Source organism: Lagenorhynchus albirostris, chromosome 1, assembly GCF_949774975.1.
Source record: "Lagenorhynchus albirostris chromosome 1, mLagAlb1.1, whole genome shotgun sequence".
NCBI classification, from domain to species: domain Eukaryota; kingdom Metazoa; phylum Chordata; class Mammalia; order Artiodactyla; family Delphinidae; genus Lagenorhynchus; species Lagenorhynchus albirostris.
Window position 1 is genome coordinate 42,997,738 of NC_083095.1, and position 18,357 is coordinate 43,016,094.

Consider the following 18,357-nt stretch of genomic DNA (forward strand, 5'->3'; position numbering starts at 1 on the left):
ATAACCATGGCATAAAAGGTTGAAGGAAAGAAAAGATGAAGTCACAAAAATGAGCAAGTAATAAGAAACTAACAAAAATGACCCAGCAGATTTTTTAAAAGAACCAAATAGGGCTTCCCTCGTGTCACAGTGGTTAAGAATCCGCCTGCCAATGCAGGGCACATGGGTTTGAGCCCTGGTCCGGGAAGATCCCACATGCCGCGGAGCAACTAAGCCCATGCGCCACAACTACTGAAGCACGCGCTCCGCAAAGAGAGAAGCCACAGCAACGAGAAGCCCGAGCACCACAACAAAGAGTAGCCCCCTCTCACCACAACTAGAGAAAGCCTGTGGGCAGCAACGAAGACCCAATGCAGCCAAAAATGAAAAAAAAAAAAAAAAAAGGAACCAAATAAAGCATTTAGAAATAAAAATAGAATTGTTGGGGAAAAACCTTTGATAATTAAATGGTTAAATATGCAATAAGAGAGAGTTAGTGAACAGGAAGATCAGTTTGAAGACATTATAGAGAGAGTAGCACCAAGAGACAGCAAGTGAGATAACAAGAAGGAAAAGAATAGAAAAAGTGGGATCAAATAAAGGAACAAATTCAAATATATCAATAATGACGGTAAATACAAGGGAACCAAATATGGTGTTAGCTCTGGGATTTTTATAGATGTCCTCTTTCAGATTGAGAAAGTTTCTGCCTTTTTCTAGTTTGCTGAAACTTTTTCGTTTTGTTTTGTTTTTTGGTCATTAATGGATATTGGATTTTGTCAAATGGTTTTTCCGAATCTGTGTTTTGGAATTGAGATGACGATATGGTTTTTCTGTTAATACGGTGAATTATACTAATTGATTTTTTTTTATTGTTGGCATATAGTCGCTTTACACTATACTGATTGATTTTTTTTTTTTTTTTTTTTTTTGGTACGCGGGCCTCTCACTGTTGTGGCCTCTCCCGTTGCGGAGCACAGGCTCCGGACGCGCAGGCTCAGCGGCCATGGCTCACGGGCCCAGCCGCTCCGCGGCATGTGGGATCTTCCCGGACCGGGGCACGAACCCGTGTCCCCTGCATCGGCAGGCGGACTCTCAACCACTGCGCCACCTGGGAAGCCCTGACCCATCATTTTATACACACTAGATTGAAAAGAAAAAGTTTGACAGTAGCAAAGGTTGGTGAGGATGTGGAGCTAAGGAAATCTATCTAGACATCATTTAGCATGTTCAACACCTCTATTCCTTTTGACCGAGCGAGTCCACTTTTAGGAATATGCCTTAGAGAAACCAATGAATAGATCCACTAGAGATCATATATGAATGTTCATAACAGTACTATGCATAACAGCAAAAAAATTGGCAACAACTAAATAACCCAAAAGTTTATTCACACGAAGCTAAATAAATGAATTGTGACATGCTTACAAAATGGAATACCATAAATTGGTGAAATTAACAAACCAGTGTTTTGTTAGATGTGTGAAACCTAAAGTCATAATTTTGAGTGGAAAAAAAGTCCCAGAATATAACATTCAGTAATTTTTTCCCCATTACATGCTTCTAATTGTTTTTTTGTTTTTTTTTTTTTGCGGTACGCGGGCCTCTCACTGCTGTGGCCTCTCCCGTTGCAGAGCACAGCCTCCGGACGCGCAGGCCCAGCGGCCATGGCTCACGGGCCCAGCCGCTCCGCGGCATGTGGGATCTTCCCAGACCGGGGCACGAACCTGTGTCCCCTGCATTGGCAGGCGGACTCTCAACCACTGCGCCACCAGGGAAGCCCACATGCTTCTAATTGAAGTATAGTTGATTTACAATGTTTCAGCTGTACAGCAAGGTGACTCATCGTTCAGTAATTTTTTATGGTGTTCAGGGGAAGTAGGTGGTTAAGATGATAGAGGAATATGCAAACAGATGCCACAGTAGTAATATTCCATTTCTTTAGCTGAATGATGAGTTCTCTGGAGGTGATTTCATTATTATGCTTAATAACAGAAATATTATATACATATTCTCTTGTATATATCTAACATTACATGATAAAAATGTAGAAGCACTTAGTTGGCAGAAATATTTAAGATTTAAGAAATGTAATGAAATTTAACATTGTGAGCTGCTGAATTTTTTGGTCATTATTTCAGTAGTTTCTGGGGTTTCTCAATCCCTTTCGATCTCAGGGAGCCATCTGCTGGAGAATTGCTTCATCTCCTCAAAACAAGTTTAATTTTTTTGTCTCTGGCCTTTAAGTTTTGCATCCGATTTGAAGCCAAAGTTAAAAATAAATTTGGAAAATTAAGGCAGTACCATCCCTAGTACTTCAGTCGCTCTTTATGTGTGAAACCATTTTGCTACAGTGGCTCTTGATTATATTGTATAGGGGTTCCCAGGAAAACACTTGCCAACAAGTGTTTCTTCTTTTAAACGTCTGCCACTTGGATGTGTCACAGCCGTTCCATTTACAGGGGAAATGGGAGAAAGACTCATGCTTAGCCTCTTCCCAGAGAATTCACCCTGTTTCTTTTCATGGTATCTTTCCTCTTCTTCATGTGTCCTAATTTGTGTACCTTAGATTTAATTTTAAACTTTGTAAAGGAAAGAAAAAGAGAGGTTTGACCCTGAAACCTAATGAATAAATAGGCAAAGACAAGGATTCAAATTAATCATTGCTGTTCTAAAGAGACAGAAAGTACAGGCAGGAGGAGCCTGTTCTCCCTATAAGTCAAGGATAGAGAGGTCATGTTGGGGAACAAGTGTTACAGGTGGGGTCCTTCCTACTCATATTGTTGGGATGATGTATTCTCAACCAAGGGTTCCCCTTGGACTCATTAGCAATACTCTAGGAATGCTAGCTATGTCTCTATCTTCTGGAAATCTTAAAATGTCTAAACTGTGATAAAAATGGATTGAGAGAAACTGAGCATCTTTGGTGGGAACTGCCTATTAAATGGTAACTGGACTTTGTAGCAGAACCAGATTACTCGGGCCCAGACCACAGGGCAAGCTTTCTCCCGTATCTTCTATTGATTTTGTTGGGAAGATCATGGCCCTGGTCCCGAACAAAATGAAAACTCTTGGTTTATGAAATGAAAACTCTTAGGTTTCTGCCTAAGGAAAACCTTAGGCAGAAATGTTTGCAGTAAATAAAGAAAACAGGCCTGTCCTAGAGAGTCAAAATTTGGGGTTTAACAAACCCATTTGAGGCTCTGCTGTGATATTTGAGCACCCGAGGCAGTTATATCACCAGCGAAGTAGGCTGTAAGTAATACAGAGCTTATAAAACTTGCTCTCCTTAGCCAACTGTGTACATTTGGAGAATAATGCCTGCAAAGCATTTTGACTTCCTCAGAAGAAAAGCCCCATGTAAGTACAAGGTACTGTTATGGGTTATGAAACAGCTGTGAAGAGATTCTGTCAGAGAGTGGCCAGACACATGAAATTGGCTTAGAGATGATACTGTCTAGACATTTTTTTTCTTCCTGCCACTTGCAACAGGCCATTTCTCTGTTTGAGCTGTTGCCACACTACTTAATATGATCAAGCATCTCTTGGCCACGTGGCACGTAACCTGGCATCTCTATTTAATGTTTTACGGTTTTAATTTTAACTGTTTCAGTTCACCTCAAGCCCATCAATCAGAAATCAAACCATGTTCTAGACCCTGTTGCAGGCTGAGCTGCCTAACGTCCAAACACCTGTGTAGGCGCTTTGGCTGACACCTAAGTCGGTTTTCTCACTATTGTTAGGTGTCAGAATTCTTGACATTGGACATGCTAGCCAGTGACTTGATCTTGGTAAGAGTACTACGGAAAAATCCATTAAATCCACGGCAAGTAGCTTCAGTCATTGCCTGACTGTGCATCCTGAATTCAGTGGGATGCCTTGAGCAGATGCTGGTTCAGCACGAGTGACCAGGGGATTTTATGTAATCCGTGTCAGGTGTTTGGGAGTGAGAGCAGTGCGAAGTGGTGGGAGGATTTTGCCTCTCACGGGAGGTGGTTACTCGGAAACCATCATGACTGCCCCTTTGATTGCTGTTAGCATCAGCGTTATTGTTTGGTTTTATGAAGTAATCGGTGTCCAGTCAACCTGGGAAGAAGAAGCATCAGTTACGAGGATGCACTTTCCATTCCAGGGGACATGACTAGAAGAAACTTCTTAGGCTGAACTCTCTGAACCTTCCCTTCCTGGGTTGCAGTGTTCTTTAGGAATTCTCAGGACAAATATAACTTCAGTCTCTGATCACTGTCGCCAGATGTTGATATATGAGGTGTATCTGTTATAAATGGTAAACCAAGAGCATTTTTAAAGGTTCATTTTTTCTTTTTCTGTGCTATCTTTGTATGGAATAATGGTGCGTGTGTGTTTTATGTTGATCCGCATGCTTATTTGGGATTCAGATAAATGAAAATAAAATTTGGGTTTATCTTAACCCCAAATTACAAAATTCAGAAAGCATTACCCTATAGCCTTTAACATATAACCTGGTAGTGTTATTTGAATGAGTTCTTCGTTTAGTTTCAGTTCTTTGAGTCGGGGATCCTGTTATTGTTTTTGGCACAGTTTTATTTGCTGAATGATTATTTCATGTGATTGTCCTTTATGTTCAGAGGTGTTCATAACATTATTATTTCTCTTAGATGCAACTATGGAAAGACTGGCTAAATACAGATGACTTTCTCTTTAGTTTTTATTAGTGGAAGAAGCATGCATACAACTCTGGGTTGTTTTGTACCTGTCCATTTGATATGTTGCCTTTGTGCTTGTCGCAAGATTACTCAGAGGAAAGTGTTACTAATTGCTTATTAAATGCTATTGTGTGTTTCCTTAGATCCAGTTGTTAAAAACCTGGATCTAGCTCACTGACTGCTCATTCCTCCATCAATCCATTCATTCAACAAATACTGAGAGCTACAGACTGCCAGGCACTGGGTTAGTCACTGGTGATACAGCAGAGGACAAGATTGTCCTTCCTTTATCCAATAGTTTTTCACCTTTCTGGGCCAAGCTGCTGTAAAATACTTTATTTTGCTAATATTAGAAAGGTTATCATACCTGTTTTTGTTACTGATCTGTAATAGTAGTCAACATTCTACTGGAAATTGCAGCAGGGTACAGGTGACATTCTACTAAAGATGTTTAACAGCTACAAAATGGTTGTAGCCTCCTAAAAAATAAGAAAATTCCCTGGCAGAAAAAGATAATGAGGGGATAAAACTAGACTAAAGGAGAACTCTCACTCCTGTAAGGCTTGTCTCCCTCCTATTTTCTCTGCACAGTTTCTGAAACTTCCTTTTTCTATAGCTGTCTCCCCAGGCTTGCTCAGGTATTAAAAGTGACAACTAGTAAACCGTATACAGTTCTTTGTGTTGAAGATCAGTGTTGCTGGGACAAGGAGAAGACTTTCCTCTTTCACCCCACACGTCAGACAGGGTCCTTCCTTTCCCTTTCTCAATATACAATTGAATAATTGTATATTACTCAATCATGTGTTTCTGGAGAGAGTATTCCTCAGTTTTATTGTCTGACTTGGAGTTAGACATCTCATGTCGGGCATTTCAGGGCAGGGAGGAGAAGGAAGGCTTTACCATGGGGGGTGAGTGTGGGAGAGATTGTGAGACATGAGGCACGTTGACCTGAGCAAGGTCCTCCAAATCCCATTGTGAAGGCAGCAAACATTTTGTTTGCGTAGACTTGCATAGATGCTGCCCTCTCCTCAGGATGCAAAAAGATGGAGGAAGATGACTTTTGAGGTCCCTTTCATTATTTTTATAGCTCTGTATTCCTCCCCTCAGCTTTACTGAGGTATAATTGACAAATTAAATTGTAAGATATTTAACGTGTACGCTGGTGGGTTGATATACACATACATTGTGAAAGGATTTCCACCATCAGATTAACACATTCATCATCTCACATATTTACCTTTTTTATTTTTGGTGAGAACATTTAAATTCTATTCTAATAGCAAATTTCAATTGTACAATATGGTGTTTTCAGCTGTAATCACCATGTTATACATTAGATCCTCAAACTTTATTCATCTTATAACTGAAAGTTTGTATCCTTTTGCCAACTTCTCCCTATTTCCACCTGTAACGGCAGACCCTGGCAATCACTTTTCTATTCTTTGTTTCTATGAGTTAGACTTTTCTTTTTTTTTTTTTTGATTCCACATATAAGTGATACCATGTAGTATTTGTCTTTCTCTGTCTGATTTATTTCACTTAGCATAATGCCCTCCAGGTTCATCCATGTTGCAAATGACAGGATTTCTTTTTTTTTTAAAGGCTGAATAATATTCTATTTATGTTATAATATACTTATATTACACCTATTTATGGGTATAATATAAATTATATAATATGCATAATACATATAAATATTTATAAGTATATACCACATCTTTATCCATTCATCCATTGATGGCCATTTAGGTTGTTTCCATACCTTGGCTATTGTGAATAATACTGCTGTGAATGTGGGGCTGCAGATGTTTCTTCAGGGCAATGACTTCATTTCCTTTAGATATGTACTCAGCAGTGGGATTGCTGGATCACGTAGTTAGCTCTATATTTTAAAGAGGAGGAACTAACTGAACACATTGAGGACCAAATAGAAGTTGTCCTTGGTGGTTGGTGGTGGTCAGAGCAAGGGTCCCCAACTCCAGGGCCATGGACCAGTACCAGTCCGACGCCTGTTAGGAACTGGGCTGCACAGCAGGAGGTGAGCAGCGGGCGAGCCAGCCAAACTTCATCTGCCGCTCCCCATCGCTCCCCATCACTCCCCATAGCTCCCCATCACTCCCCATCATTCCCCATCATTCCCCATAGCTCCCCATCGCTCCCCATAGCTCCCCATCACTCCCCATAGCTCTCCATCGCTCCCCATAGCTCCCCATCACTCCTCATCACTCGCATTACTGCCTGAACCATCTCCCCTCAACCCCCGCGGTCTGTGGAAATATTGTCTTCCACGAAAGCGGTCCCTGGTGCCAAAAAGGTTGGGGACCGCTGGGTCAGAGGACAATGGTTCAATGATGAGAGCTGGAAATCCATGGCTCGGAGCTCTGGCTTCGCCTTTGCGGTTCTTAGGGGATCAGTATCATATTGTCACAATTATTCCATCTAGTACAACCCTCTTAAGTTTGTGGAGAGGAAACATAACTAAAAGTGATTTATAACATTTTAAAAATAATGAAGTGTTCTTTTTAGCCTATGACAAATTTCTGTCTATAGGAGGAAGGTCAGCAAAATTGTCAAATAGTCTTGATGATCCTTGATAGTTTTCTCCATAATCTGACCCTGTTACTTTTTCTCTATCCACCCTCCAGCTTTATGGAGATTTTATTGACATATAACATATGTAAGTTTAAGGTGATGATTTGATACACACACATACATACACACATGGTAATCATTTTGCTATATATATATATATATATATATATATATATATATATATATATTGCACTTTGCAATATATATATATATCGCAAAATGATTACCACAGTAAGGTTAGTTAACACTTCCATCCCCTCACATAATTACCATTTTTTTTGGTATGGTGATAACATTTAAGATCTCCTGTCTTAATAACTTTCAAGTATATGATACTGTGTTGTTAATCATAGTCACCATGCTGTACACGAGATGCCCAGACACAATCAACTGCTTCTTCCTCCCCCCTCCCCAACTGAGCTCTCCTAGCAAAACTTGGCTCTGGTTAAACGTCTCTGCCTACTCTACCCCTCCACCCATTCCTGCACCCAAGCAGCTGAATGTGGCTGAAGAAAAACACACAATCATCTTAACACGCCTTACTTTAAATTTATGACATCATATCTTATGTGGACTCATAGGATGGCCTGGCAGTCCTACCTCATTTTCCCCAAGAATTCACTCACAGGCTCTTCAAGATGACTATTCCACACTTTTTCCTGTTGCCTCAAACCACCACCATTTCTCTTCTCCTTTTCAGTTTTTTATTTGACTAAGAAAAGAAATATGATAACTTTCACGTATTCCCATCACCAAATCTACCCGCCCCCGGCACCTGTGCCTGCTACGGCGGAGGATGTAGTTGAGCAGGCCGTGCACTGGGCCCCCTCCCCTCTCTGTAATAGCCAAGAAGCCAACCTTATATGGTGGCCGCTACGTGCCAGGCTTAGTTCTAAGTACCTGATGTATTGACTAATGTAATCCTTACAACAGCCCTGTGAGGTAGGACTCATACCAGTTTTACAGTGAGAGAGCTGAGGCACACCAAAATTCAGTAACTTTCCCCAAATCACGCAGCCATAATAAGTTGGTGCGGCTCCAGGGTCCATGTGTGTAACCTCTCCATTATACCTCATCTCTTGGGACATTCCTCCAGCCGCTCTCCCCTCTCTCCTGCGTCATCAATTTCCCCCTCTCTACCAGATCTTACTCATCAATTACAAGCAAATTCTAGTAGCTCCTATTTTAAGAACCTACCCTTGACCCCATATCTCCTTCCAGCTACCCCCTAATGTCCCTGTTCTCTTTTTAAAATTTCTCGTGTTTTCTCTATTTGCTGTGTCTACTTCCATTTTCCTAATTTCTTTGGAAGAACTTCAGTCTGACTTTTGTCCCTACCATTCCAAGGAAACAAGTTTTGTCAGGGTCACTATGACTTCCCAAATGTCAAAGCCAGAGTCTCAGTTTGCTACTCAGTCCTTCAATCTTAGTTTTTCTGCCACCTGTGGTCATTTTTCTGTCTCCTTTGCTGGATCTCCCTCTGCTGGCCAACCTCTAAATGTTCGATTGTCCAGGGCTTGGGCTGGACCACTTCGCTTTCATCCACTCTCATTCTCTTGGTGATCTCAGCCAGTGCCAAGGCTTTAAATATAATTAATAGGTCGATGATTCCTAGGTTTTTATTTCTAGCTTTGACCTTCCTTAGACTTCCAACATTTCCATTTGTATGTCATAGGCACAAGCCACCACACAATTAATATATCTCAAATAAAATTCTTGATTTTGCTTTTTATTCTTTCGTTCCTATTTTCAGTAAAGTGGGGTCTTCCTCCCACATCGCACATTGTAATTATCAGCGAGGCTCTGTCTTCAAATTACATCCCAGATTTGACCACTGCTCTCCCTTTCCCCTGGGTTTTGAAATAGCCTCCTATTGGGTCTCCCTGCTTTGTCTCTTGCTCTGATATAGCCTATACTCTGCCCTACAGCAGAGTCATTCTTTATAAATATATGTTAGATGTGGCCCCTGCCTACCCCTTCCCCCTCATTTCCTGTATTCTCTCTGTCCCTCCTGCCCCCCAGCCCAGTCTTCTTTGCCATTCTTAGAACACAGCAAGCAGACATCTGCCTCAAGGTTTTGGTCTTGCTGCTCCCCCTGTTCTCCTCTGCTTGGAATGTTTAATGACCTAAATGAAACAAGAGAATTCATTATTTTGTTACGATCTCTGTTCAAACTTTACCTTATCAGAAAAACTTTCCTTGATCTCTCCATCTATAATAGTAGTACCGGGCATTTTCTATCTTCTTGCTGGTTTTAATCAGAGTGTCATGTATTGTATATCTATTTGTATATCTCTTTGTTTGATGTACATCTCCTGAGGGACATATCAGCTTCATCAAGGCAGAGACATCATTGCTCTATCCCTAGTGCCTGGAACTAGGTGTTTGATAAATATTTGTTGAATTTTTGGAACAGTGACAGGTATTAAGGCCCACAAAATTAAAGGATATATAAGAATGAGAAAGATTAGAGGTAATATTTTTTTAAGTTAAGAAAACCTGTAAATGATAGATGAAAAGGGATATATGTGGAGAAAATTGTCTGGAAGAGGAAAAGGAAAGTCTCAGAATTCTTGGGTGGCTTTACACCTCCCTCTCCTCTTTACCATCTAAAGAGCGTTCCCTGTTGCAGTCACCACTGTGTTCAGAGCCAACGGGGAGACCAAGGAAAAGGCCTTCAGTGGATTTTGTGGGCCCTTGTCCGGGGCTTCAGAGGTGCCTTCAGGATGTGGGTGGGGGCTCAAAGTATTCCTAGAAAATTAAAATTAATGAAATAAAATGAAATTGGGGGCCTTATGTTTCCTAATCCAACACTTTTTGAAGCGTCACAGATGACACGCTGTGAATTTAACTCTTATGATGATGGTAATGATAATGATTTTTTTCATGTGTTGCTTTTCTGACTGTCCTTGATCAATATTTCATTTCCCAGTCCCCTTTAGAATTGTATGGAGAACGTTGATGTAATGGTTTCCCGTCTCTTGGGTCACTCCTCTGTAACGAGCACAGATACAGGTGTGGATTTATGGACCTCTCACTTAACACTGTTGTGAGTTCTACTCACTAATGTGGAAGAAGAACAGAAAGAAAACTGTGCCAACATAATAATTCTCTTGTTTAGTATTATGAGATAGAAAGAGATTGGAACACTCCTTTTAAATTCTGTTAGTGTTTCAGTGTGCTTTCTAACAGATAAATCTTTAATGATCTCCAGAAAACAGGAAGAGGATGTTTCCTACCCTTGTAAGTATAAATATGGCTTTAACAAAAATCCGTATTACCTGAACTTTGACTCCCAGTAAACATGATGCGTGATAATCATCTGACGTAGCTGTGGTTTTGAAAGTTTAAAATGTGAGAATACGGTGGGCATGTAATCCCGCAAAGCCCATATTGCTCAACTTTAGCTGTAAAATTTGTGTGAAAAGGCCAATCATGATTGTTTTGTAGTGTTTGGGTCATTTCAAAAGATTCATTTGTATGCACTCACTGTATTTCTTCATGTTCCCTTTGCTTTCTTCTTGCCTAGAGGGAGAAGAAGATGAGGATGAAGAAGATGAGGAGGATAAAGATGCAGACTCCCTGGATGAGACCTTGGGTGGTGACACCGAGCTGCCTGGGTTTACTCTCCCCGGCATCACGTCTCAGGAACCTGGCTTAGAGCAGGGAAACGTGGTCTCTTTGGAGGGAGCCACCTACCAGGTGCCGGACACCATCGAGTGGGAACAGCAGAGTCAGGGCCTGGGTAAGAGTCATGTGTGTTTCTTTCCCTCCCATCTCCCCTCATTTTAGTTTTCTTAGGTGACAGCTTTCCTTCATTGGCATAGATTATGGAACAAAATGGATCTTCTGTTTATGGGTGTTTCAGCTGGGAAAAGGTTCTCAGTTCTTTCTTCACTATGTTTATACTTATGCTCTTCAATACTCAGGCTCCAGACAGTCTCCATCTGCCCACGAAGAGCACAGTTACCTAATTTTTGGAAGGAATTCCATCTTTCCTTCCCAGCTGGAGGACAGCTGTCGGCTTTGGGAGGACTTCCAAAATGGGAGGAATTGTGTGTAACCAGTCAGCTGCACAAGCAGCGTGAATGGACTGGAGTCGGAAAACAAATGGATTTTGTCATCCTCTGTCCTTTTAGAATTTCCTCCCTGGGGAAATCCTTCCTTCACTTCTGGGTGAGCTTGCAGCCGTCCCATGACTTTTCTGCTTGTTCTCGTGGTTGCATTTCATCATCAAATACAATCTTGTTTCAGCAGTTAGTGTCCAGACAGCTCCAAGCTTACTCTCTCTTGTGCCTGGCCTGGATGTTCGGTGAGAGTCTCCACGGATGCAGGCTGACCCCAACTCTGACACTCTCTTCCTGTCAGCAGGGACGTTCCTCTGTCTGTCTCCTCTTATCTTTTTCTGGAGAGAGGCTATTAAGCTCTGGGTGATTCTTTGAGGCCTCACTCTCTTGACTTGAGGGGAAGTGACCTCTTCTCCAAAGAAATCTCCTCCCTGAAACTCTTTTAGTTTTTAAAAGGCTCATTTATACCTTAAGTACAGCAGAGGTTAGATTTAAGGGTCATATAACCAGTGTTTGGAGTATTTCATTGAAAACTGGGATGTTGGTCTTCGACTTCACTCTGGAATATCATACTAGTGTATCCTGGTGCCTCGGTTGAAACTTCCAATTCAGAATCTTATTACATATGATTTCTTAAATATTGTTCTCCTCTCCTCCCATGAAAACTCTTTCAGATTAGTGATGAGGAAGGGTAAGTGCATTAAAATGAGTATGGAGTGGGAAAGTCGCATCATCTGTTTATCACACGATCGTGTAGTTTAAAACAAGCTCTCTCGCTTTTTTCAAAGCTCAGACTAAAGTTGGTAAACCTTTAAAGATTTGCAGTCAAAGGGGGAATCCTTTCCCTAATCTCTAAAACTAAGGAAACATGCATAAGGATCTTTAATGTCATCTTCTCTTCCATTATAGAATTCTTTCACGAGCTGTCCTTTAGATTTGGTTAATTAATTTATCCAAAAAATGGAACACCTACTATGTTCCTTTGCAAGGCATTGGAAACACAGAGAAAAACAAGGCAGTGCCTTTTATTGATTAGAGCAGAGCCCACTTGTAAAGGCTTCAGTGCAGGGTGGATGAATTCTATAATAAAAGTAGAGTTATAGGAGGCCAGAGCAGAAATGTAGAAGGGGGCCATTTAGAGTAGCTTGGAGAGTTCAGAGCTGTCGCTTGAAGGATATATAAATAGGAGATAGCTTGCAGGAGAAAGAGGTCAAAGACAGAACATACACAGAGGCATTGGAGGGATGAAAGAGCATGGCATAATACAGATGGGTTGGCAAAGAACGTTGTAAGTGGGTAAAAAGAAGCTCTAGGAGATACAACAGCAGACAAGGCTGGAAAGGTAAGGTAAACAAGGATGCATCACGAAGAGCGGTGACTGCCAAGAGGCTTTCCCTTGTCCTTTATGAAAACCATTCTAGTGATAATGCAATGGAGGAACAGGGGAGGAGCGTGAGATTGGGGAGAGAGAAAGGCCGCTTATGAGACCAATGAAATGTCCATGTGAGAAACGAAGGCGCGAACTAAGGCAGAGGAAGTGGGATGAAGAAAAAGGAGCCAACCTGAGAGCTTTTCGTCACGGGTACTAACTGATTTGGGGGGTTGAAGAAAAATAGAGAGTTGAGGATAATTTCTAGGTTTTTAGCCTGGGCGAACAGGTGGAGAGTGATATCTCTGATGAAGAGAGAGAATAGAGAGAGTGACGTGAACTTGGCGTATTGGGGAGATGATGAGCTAGTTCCGGGCACATTGAATACGAGGAGCCTGTGGGGTGTCCAAGATGGACTTCGATTTTGAGTCTTGAATTCAGGGAGGAAGTCTGCGACTGAGAAATTATTCTGGGATTATCACCCTCTAGGTTGGCATAAAGGTTGTAGTTGAAAGGTACCTGGGATTTCCTGTGGAATATGCTTATGGTAAGGAGAGGAGGTGATAAAGGATGGACTTCCACTGGACAGGCAGAAGGTATCATACATGTGCATACAACGCTGTATTTACTAAATCATTTCCTGAACAAATCCGGCATGTAATTGGGCAGTAATTACTTTAAAAACATATCAAATGAGGGCTTCCCTGGTGGCGCAGTGGTTGAGAGTCCGCCTGCCGTGCAGGACACACAGGTTCGTGCCCCGGTCCGGGAAGATCCCACGTGCCGCGGAGCGGCTGGGCCCGTGAGCCATGGCCGCTGAGCCTGCGCGTCTGGAGCCTGTGCTCCGCAACGGGAGAGGCCACAACAGTGAGAGGCCCGTGTACCGCAAAAAAAACCCTGAAAAACAAAAAAAAATATCAAATGAAACTGCTAAAAGCTTATAAATATATCAAAATATTATAAAACAAACACAAACGCTGGCCTGGGAACATGTGAATAAATATTTAGTCTGAAATGCACCTGTTCTACATGAGCTGGTTGAGATCAATAAAATAAAATACAAAATACCAATGTAACTTATTATAGAGGTTAAACACAAAGACAAAAATCTACACATCAAGTGACTCCTCAGGTAGTGGATTTATAATATGGAAGGATCATGGACAGTTGGACAGTCTTTTAAGTATGGATTGGGTGAATATTTAGGGACTGTACCCCTTTACTGGAGAGAGGGTTGCTTTTGTACAGAGGTACTCTATGGAGGCCATATGGCATCTATTCCTGGATTGTGGTCCAGAAAGCCAATTTTCCCCACTTAGGAAGTTGGCTTACCATTTATGATAATTATAAGCAATTGGAGAGGCTATGAATCTTAGAAAAATCTGTAGCGGTTACAATTCAAGGGTAACATGATCATTTGGGCTCTAGCCTTTTTCAACACAAATTTACCATTGAAGAAGAGTCAAATTTTTAAAAAATTGACTTTATTGAGGTATAAATTATATACGATAAACTGCACTCAGAGTATGCAATTCGATGAGTCTTGACAGTTGTCAAGAGGGAGGCTACACTCATGTGGCCTCCATCTCACTGAAAATGCAGAGTATTTCCATCACTTCCCTTTTGTCCCCCCGATGATTCCTCATGCCCTTTGCAGTCTGTCTCTCACTCAGTCCCCAATCCCTGGTAACTACCGATCTACTCATATTACTACAGATTAGAGTGCATTTTTTGGAATTTTATATAAGCGGAATCGTATAATATATACCTTTATGTACCTGGCTTCTCTCACTTAGCAAAATGATTTTGAGATTCAACCATGTTGTGGTCTGTATCAGTAATTTGTTCCCTTTTTATAGCTGGGTAGTATTCAATAGTATGGATATACCACATTTTGTTTATCTAGGCACCTGTTGATGACCATTTGGGTTTTCCCCAGTTTTTGGCTAATAGCAGTTACATTTTAAGGTGTGTAGGGTAGGAGGCACAGGACAAATAGCCCTATTGTCCCCCTGTCCTGCCTCCTGATTCCAGCCTCCATGCATGGCTAAGGTTTCTTAAATTAGTGATACCAATTGAGTGATTTGCTATGCTTTTTAAAGTGATTTCCCCAAGTCCTGAATTTTTATTTCATATCAGATTTTTCCTTTTAATAAAATTTACCAGTTTCCTGGTTGTCTCCTACCTTTTACTTTCACTTCTTTTCCTGATATCTTCCGTTTGCCAACATGTTTTTAGCATTGTAGTTTTCGTGGGAACCAAAATAAGGAAGAAATCTTTCAAGCCCTTCCTTTTTTTCCACTGTGGGAAAACTGGGTTGGAGCAGTAGTGTCCGGGTCTAGGATTTTATTAGCTCACCAACTTTTTCTTGGAGGGACAGGAGTATTTCCTAGTAACTCAAAATAAGTGACAACTTCTGGATCAATGTTCATTGATACAGTTTCCTAAATGTTCTCAGGTCACGTGCAATAGAGGGAAACCTCCCCTATTTGTGATGGATTTTGTGGTACCAAGAATAACGGCTCTTGCTGATATGATTAGGTTAAGGATCTTGGGAGGGAGAGGTTACCCTGGATTTTCTGCAAAGGCCCAGTGTGATCACGAGTGTCCGTATAAGCGAGAAGTATCAAGTCAGAGTCAGAGAAGGAGATGTGATGACAGAAGCAGAGGTCAGAGTGATGTGGCCATGAGCAAGGAATTCTGGCAGCTTCCAAAGCTGGAAAAGGCAAGGAGATGGATTCTCCCCTTGAGCCTCTAGAAGGAACACAACCCAGCTGACACCTTGATTTTTAGTCCCTCAAGACCCATTTTAGACTTTTAACCTCCAGAACTGTAAGGTAATAAATTTGTGTTGTTTTGAGCCCTTAAGTTTGTGGTAATTTGTTACAGCAAAAATAGGAAACTAATACAGATTTCAATAAGTATTTCATGAGCAGCTTCCTTTTAGAAGTAGAGCTTGCTTGACAGCTGTAGTCTGAGTGTGAGTGTTGTAAACTTAACTATAGTTTTTTCTTAATGAATCACTAAAAATGCAAAGATTGAGACCTTTAAAAAGTAATCCAGTTTAATATAATTATACTTTAATTGGTCATCTTATTCATTCCTATTTTTAAGTGGGTTATTTTTATTTATAGACTATCACATCCTATTTTACAATATGAATGGTATTCCAAAGCAAATGCTAAATCCCATAGAAACCTTTAAAAATGAACAGATTGAAGTGGGTAGTTGGGATTGGCTAAAAATAATACATACTCTTTGAATAGATTATCGTTTCATTTTCTGTGAAGTAACAAGAGCAGAAAACTTAGATGACTTTCTGAGGCAAAGCAGTAGATCCATGGCTTAATTCTGTGCACTTCTGTTTTCTGTATTGTCACATACACATTGCCTGTAAAGCTCTGGAGAGAGAGAGCCCAATTTCTTGATCTTGCTGTTGGGAGGTGTGATTGTGGACTGAACCACAGGGGACAGAGAATCAGGAGTGAAAGTTCCATGTTATGACTGAGGTGCATTGATTGGTAAAGTGCTAGTAGCATATAGGAAGCTCTTTATTTACATATGCAGAATCAATTTCTTTTCTGATCTAACAAGTTTATTTTCTTTTTTTTTAACAAGTTTATTTTCAGATTTATTGGTAAGAACCTGTACAGAGAGCAGGTACTGTGACCCCCCCACACCACTTCTTATCCTTTCACTATAATAAATCACACGATTATTCTTTTAAAAGTATAAAATCAATATGGGCAAAGTTGAGTCAACATATCTTTTTTTTTTCCTTTTGCGGTATGCGGGACTCTCACTGTTGTGGCCTCTCCCGTTGTGGAGCACAAGCTCTGGACGTGCAGGCTCAGCGGCCACGGCTCACGGGCCCAGCTGCTCCGCGGCATGTGGGATCGTCCCCGACCAGGGCATGAACCCGTGTCCCCTGCCTTGGCAGGCGGACTCTCAACCACTGCGCCACCAGGGAAGCCCAACATATCCATTTTAATGTTTAAACATTTGCAATGTAATTAATGTCTGGTGATTCTTTCCTCTGTGCATTCTGTATCTGCTAGGATGCCTTTAGCTATACGTAGCAGAAACCTTAAGTTGACTTAAAGAGTAAAGAAATATATTTTCTCTGAAAACAAGAAGTCCAGAGATGGAGCTCCTGGGTCAGTTGACTCAGTAGCTCAGCTGTCATCAGTGACTCATGTTTTTCCACCTTGCTGCACTGTCCTCCTTGGGATGTTCACTTTGGCCCCAGCCTGGCCTCCGTACAGTTGCAGTGGCTGAAGGAGTTTCAGATGTCACACCTAGACAAGACATTGTTCAGACAAAGAAGAGGACTGTCTTTTTACTGTGTTTCTTCCTCAGGAGAGAGGAAGACTTTCCAAGAATCCCCCAGTAGAATTCTCACCACTGATCGGCTGGGATTAGGTCACATGCTCATTTCTAAACAATCATTGGCAAGGGGAATGTGATCACATGACTGGTGGAATGGATGGGGGCGTGTGTCAATCACTATACCTGTCTATGATATCTGTGTTTTTCTGTTTACTTCTCTTGTGGCTGGTTCTTATCCATGTTTCTTTTATCTTCCAAGAATCCTGTGACTAATCTTGTTAAACTAATATATTTATCTTAAATATGTTTTGAATTCATGAGTTCTGGATGAGGGCCCGAGGGTGGTGGTATTGTTCCAAGAAGAGACCATTTTTTGGCCACTTTATGGTTTGGTTGATGTTCTGAATAGATAAGGCTTCCAAAAGCCATCAATTAGTTAAGGCAGAATTACTATAGCTGTCTTCACGTTTTATTCAAAAGCCTGCATCTAACATTGGGAGGGGTTCCTGATTTAGGAAGTGGAATATTTTTCTCTGGAGGTCTTTAAAAAACATGATAAGTATTCAATTAACAGTATAGAGCTGTTTGTGGAAAGCAGAAGAATGAAGAGCATTCATGTTTCTAGTTTTTCACCAGACATTCATAGAGCTAAGTATGTGCTGTATGTTGTGGAAAGAGTGAGAGGTTGACCTGTAAAGAGATAAATTGCCATGGGGCAGAGAATGGTTCTATAGATGTGAGGCCAGTGGCTGAGCGATTACACAGTGGGGAATTGAATCATCATTTACAACCGGGCGTTTCTTTGAGTGGGCAGCCATCTTTGGGGTGTGACTTTGGGAGTGCTTGTGTGATCTCTAATTTATATCCCCCTCCCCGTTTGAACATGGTGCCTACTCTTCAATATTAAGAGCCTTCCTTTGGATTGCAATAATATATCTTGAGAAGGCCTTACAAAAATGCAGATCTGCTGTCTGGATAGGATAACCCATAAGATGTTATCATGGATTTATTATTATTTATCAGGTTCATTACCTGGTGATTTAGGATGATTTTAATATGAAAGAAAGAGAATGTGTTTTGAATTGGTAGAAAGATAGAATGAACTGTAGGCAAAGGTGAGGGGGTTCGGCCTTAGAGAAACTGAGCATTGGTCTGTGAGAAAGTCAGAGCCTTTGTCCTCAAACGTGTCAGCTCTTCTCTTTCTTCTCCTCATCATCCTTCTTGTTCTTTTAGAACACTTAACATGTAGCTAAGACTGAACACTTAAATATAGTGCAACACAGGCTGTGACAGCAAGAAAAAGATGCTCCATGAAAGATAGTGGGAAGTGTGAGAC

General features: G+C 41.1%; 1 protein-coding gene across 2 annotated transcripts in view; it reads left to right on the forward strand.

Moving 5' to 3' along the window:
* The window catches only part of ARMH4 (armadillo like helical domain containing 4), a 127,658-nt gene that overhangs the window by 24,934 nt on the left and 84,367 nt on the right, over positions 1-18,357 (forward strand). The window contains exons 5-6 of one of the 2 annotated variants that reach the window (XM_060167061.1): positions 6,562-6,597; positions 10,788-11,001. In XM_060167061.1, coding sequence (XP_060023044.1) covers positions 6,562-6,597; positions 10,788-11,001 — 250 coding nt within the window. Of the gene's footprint in view, positions 1-6,561; positions 6,598-10,785; positions 11,002-18,357 lie in introns of both variants that reach the window. The other variant, XM_060167058.1, reaches the window with a different exon arrangement.